The 15504-nt window shown below is 56.0% G+C and overlaps 4 protein-coding genes across 4 annotated transcripts; 3 read left to right on the top strand and 1 right to left on the bottom strand.

The window, feature by feature from the left end:
- The first annotated feature begins 200 nt into the window (after positions 1-200).
- BO70DRAFT_162903 (CDC5/polo family serine/threonine-protein kinase) lies at positions 201-3804 on the top strand. The gene is made up of 4 exons (XM_025538296.1): positions 201-585; positions 633-1075; positions 1120-3184; positions 3235-3804. The coding sequence occupies exons 1-4, from the start codon at positions 283-285 to the stop codon at positions 3772-3774; spliced, it is 3351 nt and encodes a 1116-aa protein (XP_025402392.1). The 5' UTR covers positions 201-282; the 3' UTR covers positions 3775-3804.
- A 1062-nt stretch (positions 3805-4866) lies between these two features.
- Positions 4867-7540, top strand: BO70DRAFT_331081 (NAD-dependent malic enzyme). Its single transcript, XM_025540858.1, has 8 exons — positions 4867-5097; positions 5205-5426; positions 5599-5799; positions 5874-6002; positions 6071-6204; positions 6258-6539; positions 6592-6959; positions 7056-7540. Exons 1-8 carry the CDS (start codon positions 5029-5031, stop codon positions 7394-7396), a joined length of 1746 nt encoding a protein of 581 aa, XP_025402391.1. The 5' UTR covers positions 4867-5028; the 3' UTR covers positions 7397-7540.
- Positions 7541-7681: 141 nt separating this feature from the next.
- Positions 7682-8910, bottom strand: BO70DRAFT_368975 (HNH endonuclease signature motif containing protein; the record flags this gene model as incomplete). Its single annotated transcript, XM_025544652.1, has 4 exons — positions 7682-7774; positions 7805-7927; positions 7974-8465; positions 8665-8910. 4 exons carry the CDS (start codon positions 8908-8910, stop codon positions 7682-7684), a joined length of 954 nt encoding a protein of 317 aa, XP_025402390.1.
- A 2131-nt stretch (positions 8911-11041) lies between these two features.
- Positions 11042-13736, top strand: BO70DRAFT_331077 (SLC26/SulP family anion transporter; the record flags this gene model as incomplete). The annotated part of the gene is made up of 2 exons (XM_025540857.1): positions 11042-11425; positions 11497-13736. 2 exons carry the CDS (start codon positions 11042-11044, stop codon positions 13567-13569), a joined length of 2457 nt encoding a protein of 818 aa, XP_025402389.1. The 3' UTR covers positions 13570-13736.
- Between the last annotated feature and the right edge of the window lie 1768 nt (positions 13737-15504).

Raw genomic sequence — 15504 nt, 5'->3', positions numbered from 1 at the left:
TCCGTGTTGCCGGGGCCTACCCATCTCGTGCATCAGCCAGCGCAGCACAGGTGGCTGCGCCGTTCCGACGAACACACATCGCATAACACCATTGTGTGTCACGGCTGACCGTTCATAGAAGCATCGCATCGACACCAGTCGACCCATTATACCCTGAGCCAGCCTCGTACCGTCGTTCTATATCGCAGTTGATGTCCGTTGCGATCCGCCCTGACCTCGCCTGCCCTCGGTCCGAGCATTGATACCCGACTATATTAAGGCATAGACAGAGCGGGATACAAAATGGAGGCGCTATCCCCCCGCTCCACAAACCACATCATCAAACCCAAAAGCATGGAGCGCAAGGTGTTGGACAAGAACGCCGCCGCCGCCGCCCAGAAAGCCTCCTCGTCGAAGAACCATGCGCCGCCGCCGCCGTCGCTGGTCCTGGAGCCGGAGGAGGATGGAGAGAGGTACTCGACGGGCGCCTTTCTGGGGAAAGGAGGGTTCGCCATCTGCTACGAGGGGACCCTCCTGCGGACAGGGCGCGTGTTCGCCATGAAGGTGGTACGATCGGAGATGGCGCAGAAGAAGATGCAAGAGAAGGTATTTCGTCTTCCCGAACTGGGCTCTCTGTGTGCTGACCGTCGCAGTTTCGCACTGAACTTCAGATCCACTCGAAGATGCGCCACCCCCATATCGTCGGATTCCACCGCGCGTTCGCATTCGACAGCAGCATTTACGTGATCCTCGAGTTGTGCCCGAACGGTTCCGTGATGGATATGGTCAGGAAGAGGAAGTGCCTGAGTTTGCCGGAGGTCAGACGGTTCATGATCCAGCTGTGCGGCGCCATCAAATACCTACACAAGCGCAATGTGGCGCATCGAGATTTAAAGATGGGGAATCTGTTCCTGGACCAGAACATGGATATCAAAGTGGGCGATTTCGGGCTTGCGGCTATGATTGTGTCTGAGAAGGACGAGAAGCGGAGGCGAACGTTGTGCGGGACGCCAAATTACATTGCCCCGGAGGTGCTGGACAAAAGTAAAGGAGGACATACGCAGAAGGTGGATATTTGGTCGTTGGGGGTTATATGGTAAGGAGGTTCGGTTTGCGTGTGGTCATTGCTAACACCCGCAGCTTCGCCATGCTTACTGGCTATCCCCCGTTCCAATCGAAAACGCAAGAGGAGATCTACAGGAAGGTGCGCAACCTCACGTATGTCTGGCCGAAAGGCTCCGAATGCGCCAACCACATCCCCGATGACGCCAAGTCGCTAGTCAGCTCGTGCCTCAACCTCGCCGAAGAGGAGCGCCCCGACCCGGACGACATCGTCGAGCACCCCTTCTTCCGCATGTACGATGGGTGCATCCCGAAACGGCTGGACCCGTCATGCTGCCTCAGCAGACCCATCTGGATCAGGCCCGATGAGCCCCGCGGGGACCGCATGATGTTTGGCAATAGCTTGGAGTACGACGAGAAGTTGTCTGGTTATATAGAGCACGTGGATGATCCGACGCAGCGGTATCTCATCTGCCGCGCTGCATTCTACACTCTCTGTGGCGTGGGCAGAAAGCCCGATGGCACGGCCCGGAAGGCTGCTGGAAAGAACTGCGCCAAGTCCGCGTATGCCGAGTGTCTGGCAGAGGAGGAGAAGGGGTTCCAACCGGTCATCCCGCTCCCGGAGGACATCGTATACAGGTATCCTCACGAGCCGGTGGGAGACTGGAGCGATCCCGATTCCCTCCTGCTCACCCGTAGAGACGGCTCTTCGTTCGATGACAGTGTGCTGTCGCGAAAGAGCAGTGCGTCTGCCCGGAGTAATGCGGCCTCTCTCACCCGCACCCAGGCGGCGTTGGCCGCGGCCCAGCAGCGACGAAAGGAGTCTCAAAGCCATGCCGCGACGCTGCGGCAGCAGGCGGTCACTGGCAGAGGCTCGGTCAGGAAGATCGCGATCTGCGACCCCGTAGCTCCAGCGCGGACGGTATCGGATGGGACGGAGGAGGACATCGTGCCGTCCGGGGGCCTTGCGGATCGACCCATCCGCACTCGGCGTGGGGTGGCTGCATCCCATGGCTCCCTGCGCGATCTCGACCGGAACATCGCGCCGCAGGTGGTCAAATCCAGCACGGCCCCGGCGATGCTGGCCATCGGAAAGACGCGCTCGCAGACACGCTCGCAGTCCCGACGACTGGAGGCTACCCAGGAACCCTGCCCGCCGCCGGTAAAAGAGCGGTCCGTATCGGCAGCACTGGATGATCTGCCGGTCCGGCCACGCCAGCCCTCGGTACGGTCGGTGCCCAAGCTGGAGGCCAGAGATGGTCTCAAGCAGCGGGAGGACCTGAGGCTGCCCAAGGAGGACCTGACAGATACCCGATCGACGCGTTCTGAGGCTCTCTCGCAAGCCGTGAGTCGCTCTGGCAGCAAAACCGCCCCGTCTGGAAGCAAGCCCCGCTCGTCACTGGGGATCCATCCCCTGTTCCACGTGGAAGACCCGTGCGAGGTGCTGCCTGGGACGTCGCTTGAGGATGTGAATGCCGACCTGCGGCATATGCTGTCCAACATGGTACCTCATTCGGCTGCGCGAAGACGAGCCGGGCTTCGAAGACCCCCCCACGCATATGTCATCAAGTGGGTCGACTATACGAACCGGTATGGCATCGGCTATGTTTTAGACGATGGCAGCGTGGGGTGTGTTTTCAAAGCCGAGAACGGCCAACCCGCCAGCGGCGTCGTGGTGCGAGATGGCGAGAGACACATCCGGCGGAAGGCCCGAAGCCAGGACAAACAGGAAGTCGCCTACATCTACTCAGAGGCTGACCAGCTTATCCCGCGAAACGGCAAGCCGGTGGAGCTGTACGAGAACTGTGGCGGCGACTTCAGCGAATGCCGGGGAGGGATGCGGAGGGCGTTGATCTCGCCGTCCATCTTCGAAGTGAAGAGCTCGTCGAGCGGGTCAACCGGGCCTGGGATCAAGATCCGCACAAACTCGGGGCTGGACTGCGCGCGCGCCGACGCGGAAAAGATCAAACGGGTCAAGCTGGTCGATCAGTTTGGCAAGTACATGATCGGCTCGTTGGGGCGACACGGCGACGACGCTGTTCTCGAAGACGAGCTGGTCTCCACCAGTGGGGGGCAGTTTATCAAGTTCTACCAGCGACTGGGGAACGTTGGTGTGTGGGGATTCGGGGATGGCGCGTTCCAGGTAAGTCATTCCGGGTTCATCAAACGTACAAGAAATACTAACCTTCGCAGTTCAACTTCCCCGACCACACTAAACTCGTCCTATCCCCCGGCCGCACGCGGAGCTCCTCCCCCTGGATCGACTTCTACCACCTCTCGCCCTCCGCGGCGCGCTACCTCAGCACCAAAGGCCGCATGCACCCCTCCGGCTTCGACACCCGGGCCGTCGCCTCCGACGAAGTCTCCACCTTCCTGGGCATCTCCTACGGCACCAGCGCCAGCTCGCTGGACGATCGCACGCGCGACATCCTGGACGCCAACTCCTTCCTCCAGAAAATCAGCTTCATCAAAGAAGTCATGAAAGGCTGGATCAAGCAAGGCCGCCTCGGCGGGCGGCCGCGCGGCGGCTCGCAGGAGCTCTTCTGGGAGGGCTCCCAGGAGCGCGCGGCAAGCGGCAGCGGCAGCAAGTTCGTCTGGGTGACTGTCGGTGCGCCCGGCGGGGATGGCGAGTATCGCTCTGTCTCGCTGAAGGAAAAACGGACGGACGGGGAGGAGGACCGTGAGGTTGATGCTTTAAGGGAGAGGTTGCGGATGTTGGGTGGGCCGTTGTAGTGGTGCTTTCTTGGCTTTTTAACGATGTCATGACCTGTTTGTTATTACGTTTACCTACCCTACCCTGGTCTCTGTATTTTGCGTGCGCTATCGGTAGCGCCAGGATGGGTGGATGGATGGATGGATTTATCGAGGCTTGGTGATTTGGTGGGTGGGTGGGTGGGTTGGTTTTGATTGCATTGGTCGGGTCGGTGGTGGAGTAGGGTCATTGGTATAATTGCATTGTTGGGATCGAGATATCCATCTCCCATGCTGTTTCATCTCATCTCTCCCCTTGGTCGATGGTATGACGTAGCCGTGGTCGGTCAGTAGTGGGTGGTGCGTGCGTGCGGTCGGGTCCACCCGGGATGGAATCCAGTATGAATTCATTCTCCGAGTGCATGGACCCGACCGACCGTTTGCTGTTCTGTTACTGTTACCGTGATCCCATGCAGGGTCGGGATGGCAAACCGGGAGATCGGGAAGCCGGAGTGTCGGATGCTGTGTACTGTAGAGTGGTCGGTGTGGAATACCTATCCATAGTGTTGGAGGTGTGGCTGCAGGGCCTGCGTTGAAAATCGAGGATAGTCATAAGCTAGATCGTGAATGAATATTCAAAGTGATAGATAGATTCTTACTGCATATGTCATTATGTAGTGTGTTGGTGAACCCAATCCAAGGCCAAATGGGGAATGGATGGTGAATGAAGCAGGAAGGCAACAAGATAGGGTTCACTGATCTCACTGTGGGGCTGGATGTACTGTACCTGGGTGGCGATGATGGCTAGACTGAACTGGACTTCCCTCCAACTCCCTCCCTCCCCTCCATCTTTCCCTGCAGTGTTATTCCCGCAAGAAAGGAACAAGCTTATCCCAACCAAGCTTTCTATCCCTCCGTGCACGGATAGTCGCATAGATAACTAGTGGTCTGTCAGTCACATCCATCCAATCCAGCGGCTGCCACATCCATCCATCCATCCAATCCAACCCACGGAGACCGTCCGAGCGCCGGAGGGACTCGGAGTCGGTTTATAGCTTGCCTGTGGTGTCACTGTTTCGTCAGTTGAGAGAGCGATAGATAAATAGTTAGCTGTCTGTCTGGCTGGCTGGCTGGTTGTCCATTTGTCCATCTCCGACTTTCCTACCATTTACTATACTATATCTACTTCAACCTCTACTCCAACCAACCCAACAGACCAGAATCGATGCGTCTCTCCCATCGACATCTCCTCCGCACCCCTGTCCCCCAAACAACCAGAATCCCCCCCACCGAACCATGGCCTCCGAATCCAAGTTCGCGCACCTCCCCCGCGCCACGTCCTCGCCGTTGGAGTGTCCGCACCAGGTAATCCCCCCAAACCCTAAACGATAATCACAACAACACGAACAAGAGCCATGATAATAATAATCTTAATCTTAATCTTAATCTTAATAATGCTAATAATAAAACAGGGCCCCTCCCTCCTCCACAACGCCCATTTCAACAAAGGCTCCGCGTTCCCCACCCCCGAACGCCAAACCTTCAACCTGCACGGCCTGCTGCCGCCGCACGTCCAGACCCTGGACGAGCAGGTCGAACGCGCCTACCAGCAGTATAGCAGTCGGGGGGACGATCTGGCCAAGAATACCTTCATGGCGAGCATGAAGGCGCAGAATGAGGTTTTGTATTATAAGGTATTTCCCTCTCCCCACTCTCTCCCTGGTTTCGTGGTGGATCTTGTGTTGGTGATGTGATGTATTGGTTTTATTATGCTATGCCATGCTATACTGTGCTGGGCAGGGCAGGGCAGGGATGCGATGGCATCCAACGAAAGAAGGTAACAGTGCTAACAAGAGTCTAATGCAGCTGATCCAAACGCACCTCAAGGAGATGTTCGGGGTGATATACACCCCCACCGAGGCGGAGGCGATCCGGAACTACTCGCGGCTGTTCCGCAAGCCGGAGGGGTGTTTTCTCAACATCCGGGACCGGGGCGTCGAGGGTGTATTGAGGAATTTCGAGACGAGGGATGAGGTGGATTATATTGTTGTGAGCGATGGGGAGCAGGTACGTCCTTTCTCTCTTTCTACTCCTGGGGATGGAAATAGGGGAGATGCTGATATGCGATGGGTTTGGGATAGATTCTCGGCATCGGCGACCAAGGCGTGGGCGCCATTCTGATCTCGTCGGCCAAGTTGGCGATTACCACCATCTGCGGCGGGATTCACCCGGCGAGGCAGTTGCCTGTGGTGTTGGATTGTGGGACGGATGTATGACTCTTCCTCTTCCTTCTGTTCAACACATCATTCCTATATGCGGGTTGGACTGACGATACCAGAACGAGGAATTGCTCAACGACGAGCTGTATCTCGGGCTGAAGCAGCCACGGGTGCGAGGGAAGGAGTACGATGATTTCGTCGAGGAGTTTGTTCGCGCTGCGAGGAAGAGGTTTCCGAAGGCGTATATCCATTTGTGAGACCTCTGCTGCTCTGCTGCACCCTGCTCTCTCCCCGATGCCGGAAAAGCTCACTGTATCTCAGCGAGGACTTCGGTCTCCAGAACGCGAAGCGCATTCTGGAGAAATACTGCACGGAGATCCCCTGCTTCAACGACGACATCCAGGGGACGGGCTGCGTCACGCTGGCCGCCCTGCTCACCGGTCTACACGTGAGCAAGGTCAAATTGGAAGACGTCCGAGTCATCTGTTTCGGCTCCGGGTCTGCTGGGACAGGCATTGCGGATCAGATCAGCGATGCCATCGCCACGGAGACGGGGAAATCCAAGGAGGACGCGATGAAGCAGATCTGGTGCGTAACCGGATAGCTCACTCTATTGAACAGCGCTGAAAGCAATAAACAGGTGCATCGATAAGCCCGGCCTTCTCCTCAAGTCTCACGGCGACAGACTCACAACATCGCAAGCCCCCTTCGCCCGAGAAGACCGCGAGTGGACTGACGCCGAGGGCGTGGATCTGCTCTCGGTGGTGAAGAAAGTGCAACCTCATGTCCTGATCGGCACGTCCACGAAACCCGGCGCTTTCACCCAGGAAGTCATCACGGAGATGGCCAAGCACGTCGACCAGCCCATCGTCTTCCCATTGAGCAACCCCACCCGTCTCCATGAGGCCCAGCCCCAGGATATCAATACCTGGACGGAAGGCCGCGCCCTGATCGCCACGGGCAGTCCGTTCCCCGCCGTCGAGTATAACGGTGTCACGAAGGAGATTGGTACGGCTTATCCTTTGACCCTTCATCTTCACCTTCACCCATCACCCTTTACCCATTAGATAAAGCTACCAGAGTCCTATATACTAACTAAACCAGCGGAATGCAACAACTCCACCGCCTTCCCGGGCATCGGCCTCGGGGCCGTCCTCTCCCGAACGCGGCTATTATCGAAGAAGATGATCGTGGCGGCGTCGAAAGCGCTCGCCGCGCAGGCTCCCGCGCTGAAAGATGACACGAAGCCGTTGCTCGCGGACGTCGAAGATGTGCGGGAGCTGAGCGTGAATGTTGCCAAGGCTGCTATCCAGGCCGCTGTGGAGGAGGGATTGGCGCAGGAAGAGGGCATCCCCGGCGAGGAGGACCTGGAGGAGTGGATTCGCGTGCAGATGTGGGAGCCGCGGTATCGGGAGTTGAAGAAGGTGGGGAGGGAGGATTATTGACTTGTGTGATATATGATATATATGAATGATATATTGAAAGGGGGGGTATATAGGTTTCGTGGGGTTTGTATAGCGCGAAGGTGAAGATGGGTGGGTGTGGTGTGGTGTGGTGTGATGTTATTGATGGTATGAATACAGTAGTAGTGGTTGAATCAATATGTTTCAATGAGAGTCAAGCGTGTTTAATAGGTGTATTCTCTCTCGCATATAAGAAGATACGAAACAGACGCAAGAAAATCCACCCCAGTATCTTTGGAGCTAAAAATACACATCCGCATGTGACTGCTAGTCTTCCTCCTCTTCATCGTCATCGTCATCATCGTCATCGTCATCGTCTTGAGGGTCTTCCCACAGGCCGTAGTCCCGCAGTCGCTTCCGCTGCTTGCATTTTATCTGATTCGCGACGACCTCCAGCAAACCCCCTGGTTCCCCAGTGGAGCCCCTCGCCCCATCCAGGAGGCCCCTATATTCATGTCCGAGCTCTTCCACAAACGCGAGAAGCATATTTTTGGGGAGATATCTCCCGGGGGTCTCCCGGGGTACCCCAGAACGGCTTTCCTTTTTCATCAGTCAAAACCGACCGAGCGACGGATTTGTCACCTTTCTGCCACGCACGTCGAAGGATCTGGAGGCAATAATGATAGTAAAGATAGCGCGCGGATGGCCGGAAGGGGGTTCGAAACTGGAGTCTCTTGCCATCCAGATCCCTCCATGTAGAATCTATCACTGAGAAAATTGGCCGATCGGTTTGATCCCAGGTAGGATCGATGAGTTTGAGCCTATACTCTCGTGGCTTCTTCTGCATCCACGAGAACAACTCTTCCATCTTTGGCCGCTCGGGGATATCCGGAACGATGACCAGCTTTCCACGGTCGAAAAACTCCTCGATCTCATAGAAGATCAGAATGCCATTCTTTGGCGAGAAGAGCTCGGGCGGGTCGGTTTTGCCGAAGATCGCGTCCATCGTCTCCTGGCCGTGCATATAGGCGAATAGATGGCTGGCTCTCATAAGCTCTTTCTCGAAATACATCCCGAAAATCGGACACCACAGTGTTTGATGGGCCGTTCGCTCCGTATGCGTCGATCATGCCATCTCGGAAGTCGGACTGCAGTTTCTTGTCTCTTCTTCCGGCCCCGGTATGCTTTATCCCCAGTCCCATCCTGCTGGTCGTAAATAGCGTGATGAACGCAGCTCAAAGCCGTCGTCCGAGAGACGACGTCCGGCCGTCTTGCTCCCGGGCTCTTTGTCGACAGATGGCGCTTGAGACCTCTTGTGCCCGGAGAGATTCAAACAGCCTCTTGGCCTCTTCTGTCTGCTCCCATTCTGCTTTTGTCCCCGGGAATGATCCCTGGGAAAAGTCCCGATCGAGCTTCGTTCGCTCTAACAGGATCTCTTCCACCTCCGCAGTTCTTGTCCAGTATTCGGCGTTAAAGGACCCATGAGGCAGGGCCCTTTTCTTCGCTACTTGCAGATCATCGTTCAGCTTTCGCCGTTTCTTCTGCAGCTCCTCCATCTTCTCTGCTGGACGCTTGAGAGAAGACACCCCAGGGGTTCCTGGTGGGGACTTGCGGGAATCGAACAACATCTTGTAAGGGATGATATCCGCGGGATATGTATACTTATAAGGGTGAAGCCCACCTCCTCCCGGGTGTACCTGAGTATATATATGGGATTCTAGGGGTCCGCAGGTAACTGCGGGTAATGTTAATCTTTTGGCTCAGTGACAACAACTCCCCTAGGTTGCGGTCTTATATATCTTGTCTTTCTGAAGCTGGGACTGGATGCTTTCCTTCTTACGAGGAAGATGGAGGATGGTGATTAGAACAGGTACCATGAGAGTGGAAATGTGTCATAATCTTTCGAGCGACGGGCTTGAGTTCCATGGGTTATTTGTTCATGACATCATAATTTACGGTTGGGACTTTCCCGTTTGGGAGGGATTCAGAAAAAGTTGCCGGAAGGATCAGAAAGTTGGATGCCTTACGGGTAAGGTTTCTCAACGCAATAAATACATCATCATGACAGGTGAAGGCTACTTGATGAATAAGAGGAATAGTCAACTTCCCCAGAGTATGTAGACGTAAAGACCAAGAAAAGACAACTTAAATCAAAGAAAGGTTTGTTCACTGAGAAGACCCAGAAGGATTCGGATACATTTCGAAACCGGAAGAGAATAGAAGATCCTCTCTTAGACTCACCCCAAGAGAAGAAGAGAAAGAACAAGAAGGACAGAAACAGGTGAAAAAGAGCGAGATTGGAGATGAGCCCGTGTTTACGTCCAGTCTGGGGGTAGCGGTAGTCCGGGCCCTTCTATTCTGGTTCTGGTACCATGTTTCGTGGGCGCCGAGGACGTTAAGAAGTTCAGAAAGGTCGAAAAGATTGGACGGATGGATAGTGGAGGGGAAGCTAGTCATGTACTATTAAGCCAATAACTGGGGTACGTATGTATATGGAACTCCGTGGGTAGAGCCTATTAACCAAATATATGAATAATAAATAAATGCATGGGTACTTGGGACAAGGTTGATACTTTGACCCGCATCATCGCGTGGGGTTTACTACCAGGTCCATCTGGGTAGTAAGTAGCAACCCGGTATATAAGTACCAGGGACAGTGGAGACCTCCCAGCCACTGAGGGCGACGAGTTGATACTAATAATAATGGTCCACCGCCCAGCAGCTTTTCCCTCGCGCGATCGGCGGGCAGGATAAGGTGCTTCTTTTTGTTTTTTATTTTTGGTGGTACCAGCGGCCGGGATGATGGCGTGCTCGGTGCTAAAATGCCCTCATCCAGATGGTGGCCAGTCACGGATCCGCTGTCCGCCACCATCCAGATCCCGCTTGCGTGAGATAAGATTTGTGTGTTTTTTTTTTTTTTTTTTTTTTTATTGCGAGTAAGGTTGGTTTGGTGATGATGGAATTATTTCGAGGATGGATCACTTGTCTAGAATTACTGGGTATCTACTGAGATGTCACCTGAGGCAAGGAGGCGGATGTCATGTTGCAAGACCCATCTGTTTCAGCCCTACCAGCGAGACGGTTCATTCTCCACCGCGGTGGAAAAAGCGGTTCGCGAGGGACCCATCCGGGTGTCACAGAAACAGAAACAGAAAGAGAAACAGGTCTGGCGATGGCACGATTGAGTTTAAAGTGTGACAATCGCGTCCGCGGAGAATTAAACCACGGTGGACCGGGCCAGCCCCGTCTTCAAGAACGCAGACGAAGTCTCTGCAGGTGGACCCGGCAATTAGGGTCTGACTCTGGCAACAGGGTCAGTTCTGTTTGGTCCTTTTGGTGTTACTCGAGAGACAACCTGGCCAGACAGCAGGACAGGAACCGGACAGGAACGACAGTATGAAGCGGTCTGGAGAGGACTTCCAGAGCTGCAGATAAATCGAGGGCTGTTTTGACTCGCGCCAAAGGCAGATTCACTCGTCTGTTTTGGCTCGATCGGTGCAGGAAAGCCGTATTCGCACTTCGGAGCTAAAATCACGACATCGCCCGCCAAGCTGCTGCTCCAGACGGCGAGCTGCGATCTGATAATGCGTTGCCCACCACTCGCCGTCCACAACATAAGCTCGATGTCTCCCTCTCTGGATCGTCTCTCTCCATCCGCGACCATCCCTTTCTCTCTGATTTCCCACCATGTCCGCCTCAGTCGGCCGTACTGTCGCGAAAGCCGTGGGCATCGACCTGTCCCACCGCGACCCGGTGCGACCCAAACACGATGGCTACGTCGAGACCGAACCGACGGCCGGCGAGTGGCTGCGCGGGCTGGTCCCGTCCTGGCTGCAGGTCGGCCACTACTTCTACAGCATCTTCCCCTTCCTGCAGTGGATCATGAACTATAACATGCAGTGGTTCATGGGCGATCTGATCGCGGGGGTCACGGTGGGCGCGGTGGTCATCCCCCAGGGCATGGCCTACGCCGTGCTGGCCAAGCTGCCGGCCGAGTACGGGCTGTACACCTCGTTCATGGGGGTGCTGATCTACTGGTTCTTTGCGACGTCCAAGGACATCACGATCGGAGTACGTGTTCCCTGATGCATGCAACACACATACCTAAGTACCACGAGAAACCCCCCCGCTAACTCCTCCAGCCCGTGGCGGTCATGTCGACCCTGGTGGGCACGATCATCATCGACACGCAGAAGAAACACCCGGACATCCCCGCCCCCGTGATCGCCGAAGCCCTGGCCGTCATCAGCGGCGCCATCGTCGCCTTCATCGGCTTCGCGCGCCTGGGCTTCATCGTCGACTTCATCCCCCTGCCCGCCATCACGGCCTTCATGACCGGCTCGGCCATCAACGTCGCCGCCGGCCAGGTCAAGACGGTGCTGGGCGAGACCAACGGCTTCTCGACGCGCGGGGCCACCTACATGGTCATCATCGACACGCTGAAGTACCTGCCGACCTCGCAGATGGACGCAGCCATGGGGCTGACGGCGCTGGCGATGCTGTATGCCATCCGGTCGGCGTGCAACTACGCGTCGCGCAAGATGCCGCACCGCGCGAAGCTGTTCTTCTTCCTGTCGACGCTGCGCACCGTCTTCGTGATCCTGTTCTACACGATGATCAGCGCCGCGGTGAACCTGCACCGCCGCGACGACCCGGCCTTCAAGCTGCTGGGCACCGTCCCCCGCGGCTTCAAGCACGCCGGCGTCCCCAAGATCAACACCACCATCATCAAGGCCTTCGCCAGCGAACTGCCCGCCGCCGTCATCATCCTGGTCATTGAGCACATCGCCATCTCCAAGTCCTTCGGCCGCGTCAACAACTACACCATCAACCCGTCGCAGGAGTTCATCGCCATCGGCATCTCCAACCTGTTGGGGCCCTTCCTGGGCGCCTATCCCGCGACGGGCTCCTTCTCGCGCACGGCCATCAAGGCCAAAGCCGGGGTGCGCACCCCGCTGGCGGGCGTCATCACGGCCATCATCGTCCTGCTGGCCATCTACGCCCTCCCGGCCCTCTTCTACTACATCCCCTCGTCCTCCCTCTCCGCCGTGATCATCCACGCCGTCGGCGACCTGATCGCGCCCCCGCGCACCATCTACCAATACTGGCGCGTGGCCCCGCTGGACGCCTTCATCTGCGTCGCGGGCATCATCATCATCATCTTCACGACGATCGAGATCGGGATCTACTGCACGATCTGCATCTCCCTGGCGGTGCTCCTCTTCCGGACGGCCAAAGCCCGCGGGCAGTTCCTGGGCCAGGCGACGATCCACTCGGTGGTGGGCGACCACCTGCTGGAAAGCGACCCCTCGGGCCCTTCCCCCCTGCAAGCGACCCCCTCGGGCCCCGGGCGGCCGTCCTCCCAGCGCACGGTCTTCCTGCCGCTCAGCCACGCCGACGGCTCCAACCCGGCCATCCCCATCGCCCAGCCCGCCCCGGGCGTCTTCATCTACCAGCTGTCCGAGGGCTTCAACTACCCCAACGCCAACCACTACACCGACCACCTGGTCGCCCACATCTTCGCCACGACCCGCCGCACCGACCCCGCATTGTACGCCCGCCCGGGCGACCGGCCCTGGAACGACCCGGGACCGCGCAAGGGCCAGCCGATCGCGTCGCTGGAGTCCGAGGCCCTGCCCACGCTCCGCGCCGTGATCCTGGACTTCTCGGCCGTCAACAACGTCGACGTCAGCTCGGTGCAGAACCTCATCGACGTGCGCAACCAGCTCGATCGCTACGCCGCCCCCGACAAGGTCCAGTGGCACTTCGCGCACATCACCAACCGCTGGACCAAGCGCGCGCTGGCCGCCGCGGGATTCGGCCTGCCGCCGTCTGATGATGAGGAGTCGTCCGCCACGATCGTCTTCACCGGCGTCGATATCACCCATCTCCCCGGCTCGGAGTCGAGATCTCACCACCCCCCCCACCACAACCACAACCGCAGCGGCAGCGGCAGCGGCAGCGGAGATCTGGAGTCGAGTGTCGCCAAGAACGAGAAATCCGCCGGAAGTACCTGGAGTATCACCGAGGTGGATCGCGAGACTCACTCCGCGGGTGCGGAGCAGGGCCAGACAGGCAGTGCAGAGAGGAAGCCGCCGATCGTGAACGGGGTCAATTGGCCTTTCTTCCACGTGGATCTTACGAGTGCGCTGGAGTCGGCGACGCAGGGTAGCTGGGAGGAGAGGGGGCCGGTGAAGCATGTGTCGAGTAACTGATGCTGACTGATGGTGCATGGGGCATAGATATTTAACGTTTTTAATGGGTTAATGGGTTTGCAAGATACCTTGTCGTTCTGTTATGGTTTTATTATCGTTCTGCTAGGTAATTGATGTCTGGTTGTATGGCTTTCTGCTGAGTATGGAGTGTACGGTGTGTCCAGAGTATATATAAGAGTAGATACAGGAGAAAATATGGAATATGGTCATGATCGTCGCAGTGGGCCGGAGCTGGGTGCATGCACGCATGTCAAGCAACAGTAGATAGTAGATGATGGAGAGACAAGTCCGGCCTATTTATGACAACGGAAGACCACCGAGGCAAAATGAGAACCCCCCGCTCGAGCCTGAGTATTACGGTCAGGGCTAATTTTCTTGGCTCGCCGCGGAGCCAGAAGTCCTGTCGGTCCCCTTTCTCTTATTCATTGATGACTTTGGGGCACATAGGAATATGTATAAAGCCCTGAATGGTAAAGCCCCGAAAGGGTTCTATCTGACACCGGCTGGTTTGCTATACAAAGATCGTCGACGGACAGCCATTTCATTTACTCTGACCATCGCAGCCATCTTTGCAGAAGATCTCAAGCTAGTTGGAAAGGGAATTCAGAGCACAATTAAGGGGCAGCCAACTGCTATTATAGTATCTGTCTTCGCCTTTACTGGCAATATCCCCCAGCGATCAAAGAATACCAGAGAACACAGCTATAATGCCACATTTAGCTGGCGGTGCGTGCTGCTACTGTCCACAGGACAAGCTTCACTGTATCCGGATCAATTCTACCGCTGACTCTGGAGAGTATTGGATCGCTATTATTTATAGGATCGCTATCATTCGAGATACAGACATTCAAGACACTTGACTCAGAGACCGAGAGGAAGCGCTACCACTCCCTCCGCAGAATCGGAAGCAAGCGCCACAACCTCCTCAGCGAGACTCTTCACTACCTCCCCTGCGACAGCTACCTCCACCGTCGTGGCCTCCGGAACACCAGGCCCGATACCCAGCGGGGTGGATCCCACATAACAGCCAATCCATCGATTCTGGAGACGCTGGTCCCAACTTTGAATGTTGTTCTTAGTCGGCCGTATGATAGCCCGCACTCTAACTAGAAAAGTCTCGGGCCACGACTCCAGGACCGTCTAGTACGCATGCTTACAAGTAAGAAAAGGAGACAGTACAATCTTGCATGGCAGGCCACAGCCATGCCATGCCAAGCCACTGGCCTCGAATACCGAGTCTGGGGAATGTAAAGTCATAGATATTATCTGTCTTTCTAGAAAGGGTTGTCAATTTATGGAATTGGATACACCAGCGACAGAGATGAAAAGAAAACATGCCCATCTGGTACATATTTTATCCAAAGCCTCGACGCCTCAAGAGAGCCTCCGTGGTGTGGAAGAAAGTGCGAGTTATTCAACATCATATACCGAACAAGAACATAACGATCGAGACGCACGAACTCGTCATTGAGAGAGTCAAGCAAACCAATCGCGGTTCACTGAACTCGGTTCCTGGAGTCGATGCGGAACCGAAGCATGTTTGGCGAAGCAAATGCTCCTGGGGAATTTGATCACCAGTCCACTGTTCTACTCAATCGAGGTGGAAAGGACGCTCCTGCGCAACGCGGAGACGGGCCCAAAGGTGCCCTATTTGAAGCCGGGACCAAGATTGAGATAGAGGGAAATACCTTTCAGTTGACCCGGGCGCAGAAGGTTGCGACCGCTTCGCTCGGAAAAAGAACACGTTACCCCCGCCTAATGAGCGAGGAGGGGCCTTCTTCGGGAATTTGTTGAAGTTTGTCCTGCGCCTGAATCTGAGGATTTATAATTATAGATAATTATATTTGAAAAGAAGAAAAACATTAACATATATTGTAGTATAACCTATGTAAACATATACGGTATTTGTTATTTTTGTAATTGATTGATTATTTC

Source organism: Aspergillus heteromorphus (genome assembly GCF_003184545.1).
Source record: "Aspergillus heteromorphus CBS 117.55 chromosome Unknown BO70scaffold_4, whole genome shotgun sequence".
NCBI classification, from domain to species: domain Eukaryota; kingdom Fungi; phylum Ascomycota; class Eurotiomycetes; order Eurotiales; family Aspergillaceae; genus Aspergillus; species Aspergillus heteromorphus.
Note: the sequence above shows the minus strand (reverse complement) of the source record. Positions and strands in the feature narration are given on the sequence as shown.

Excerpts from the sequence above, each read along its gene's own strand:
- BO70DRAFT_162903 (XM_025538296.1), top strand. The coding sequence starts at position 283 with ATGGAGGCGCTATCCCCCCGCTCCACAAACCACATCATCAAACCCAAA. Across the intron at positions 1,076-1,119 it reads TGGTCGTTGGGGGTTATATG|CTTCGCCATGCTTACTGGCT; the intron begins GTAAGGAGGTTC and ends TAACACCCGCAG. Across the intron at positions 3,185-3,234 it reads TCGGGGATGGCGCGTTCCAG|TTCAACTTCCCCGACCACAC; the intron begins GTAAGTCATTCC and ends TAACCTTCGCAG.
- BO70DRAFT_331081 (XM_025540858.1), top strand. The coding sequence starts at position 5,029 with ATGGCCTCCGAATCCAAGTTCGCGCACCTCCCCCGCGCCACGTCCTCG. Across the intron at positions 5,098-5,204 it reads CGTTGGAGTGTCCGCACCAG|GGCCCCTCCCTCCTCCACAA; the intron begins GTAATCCCCCCA and ends ATAATAAAACAG. Across the intron at positions 5,427-5,598 it reads ATGAGGTTTTGTATTATAAG|CTGATCCAAACGCACCTCAA; the intron begins GTATTTCCCTCT and ends AGTCTAATGCAG.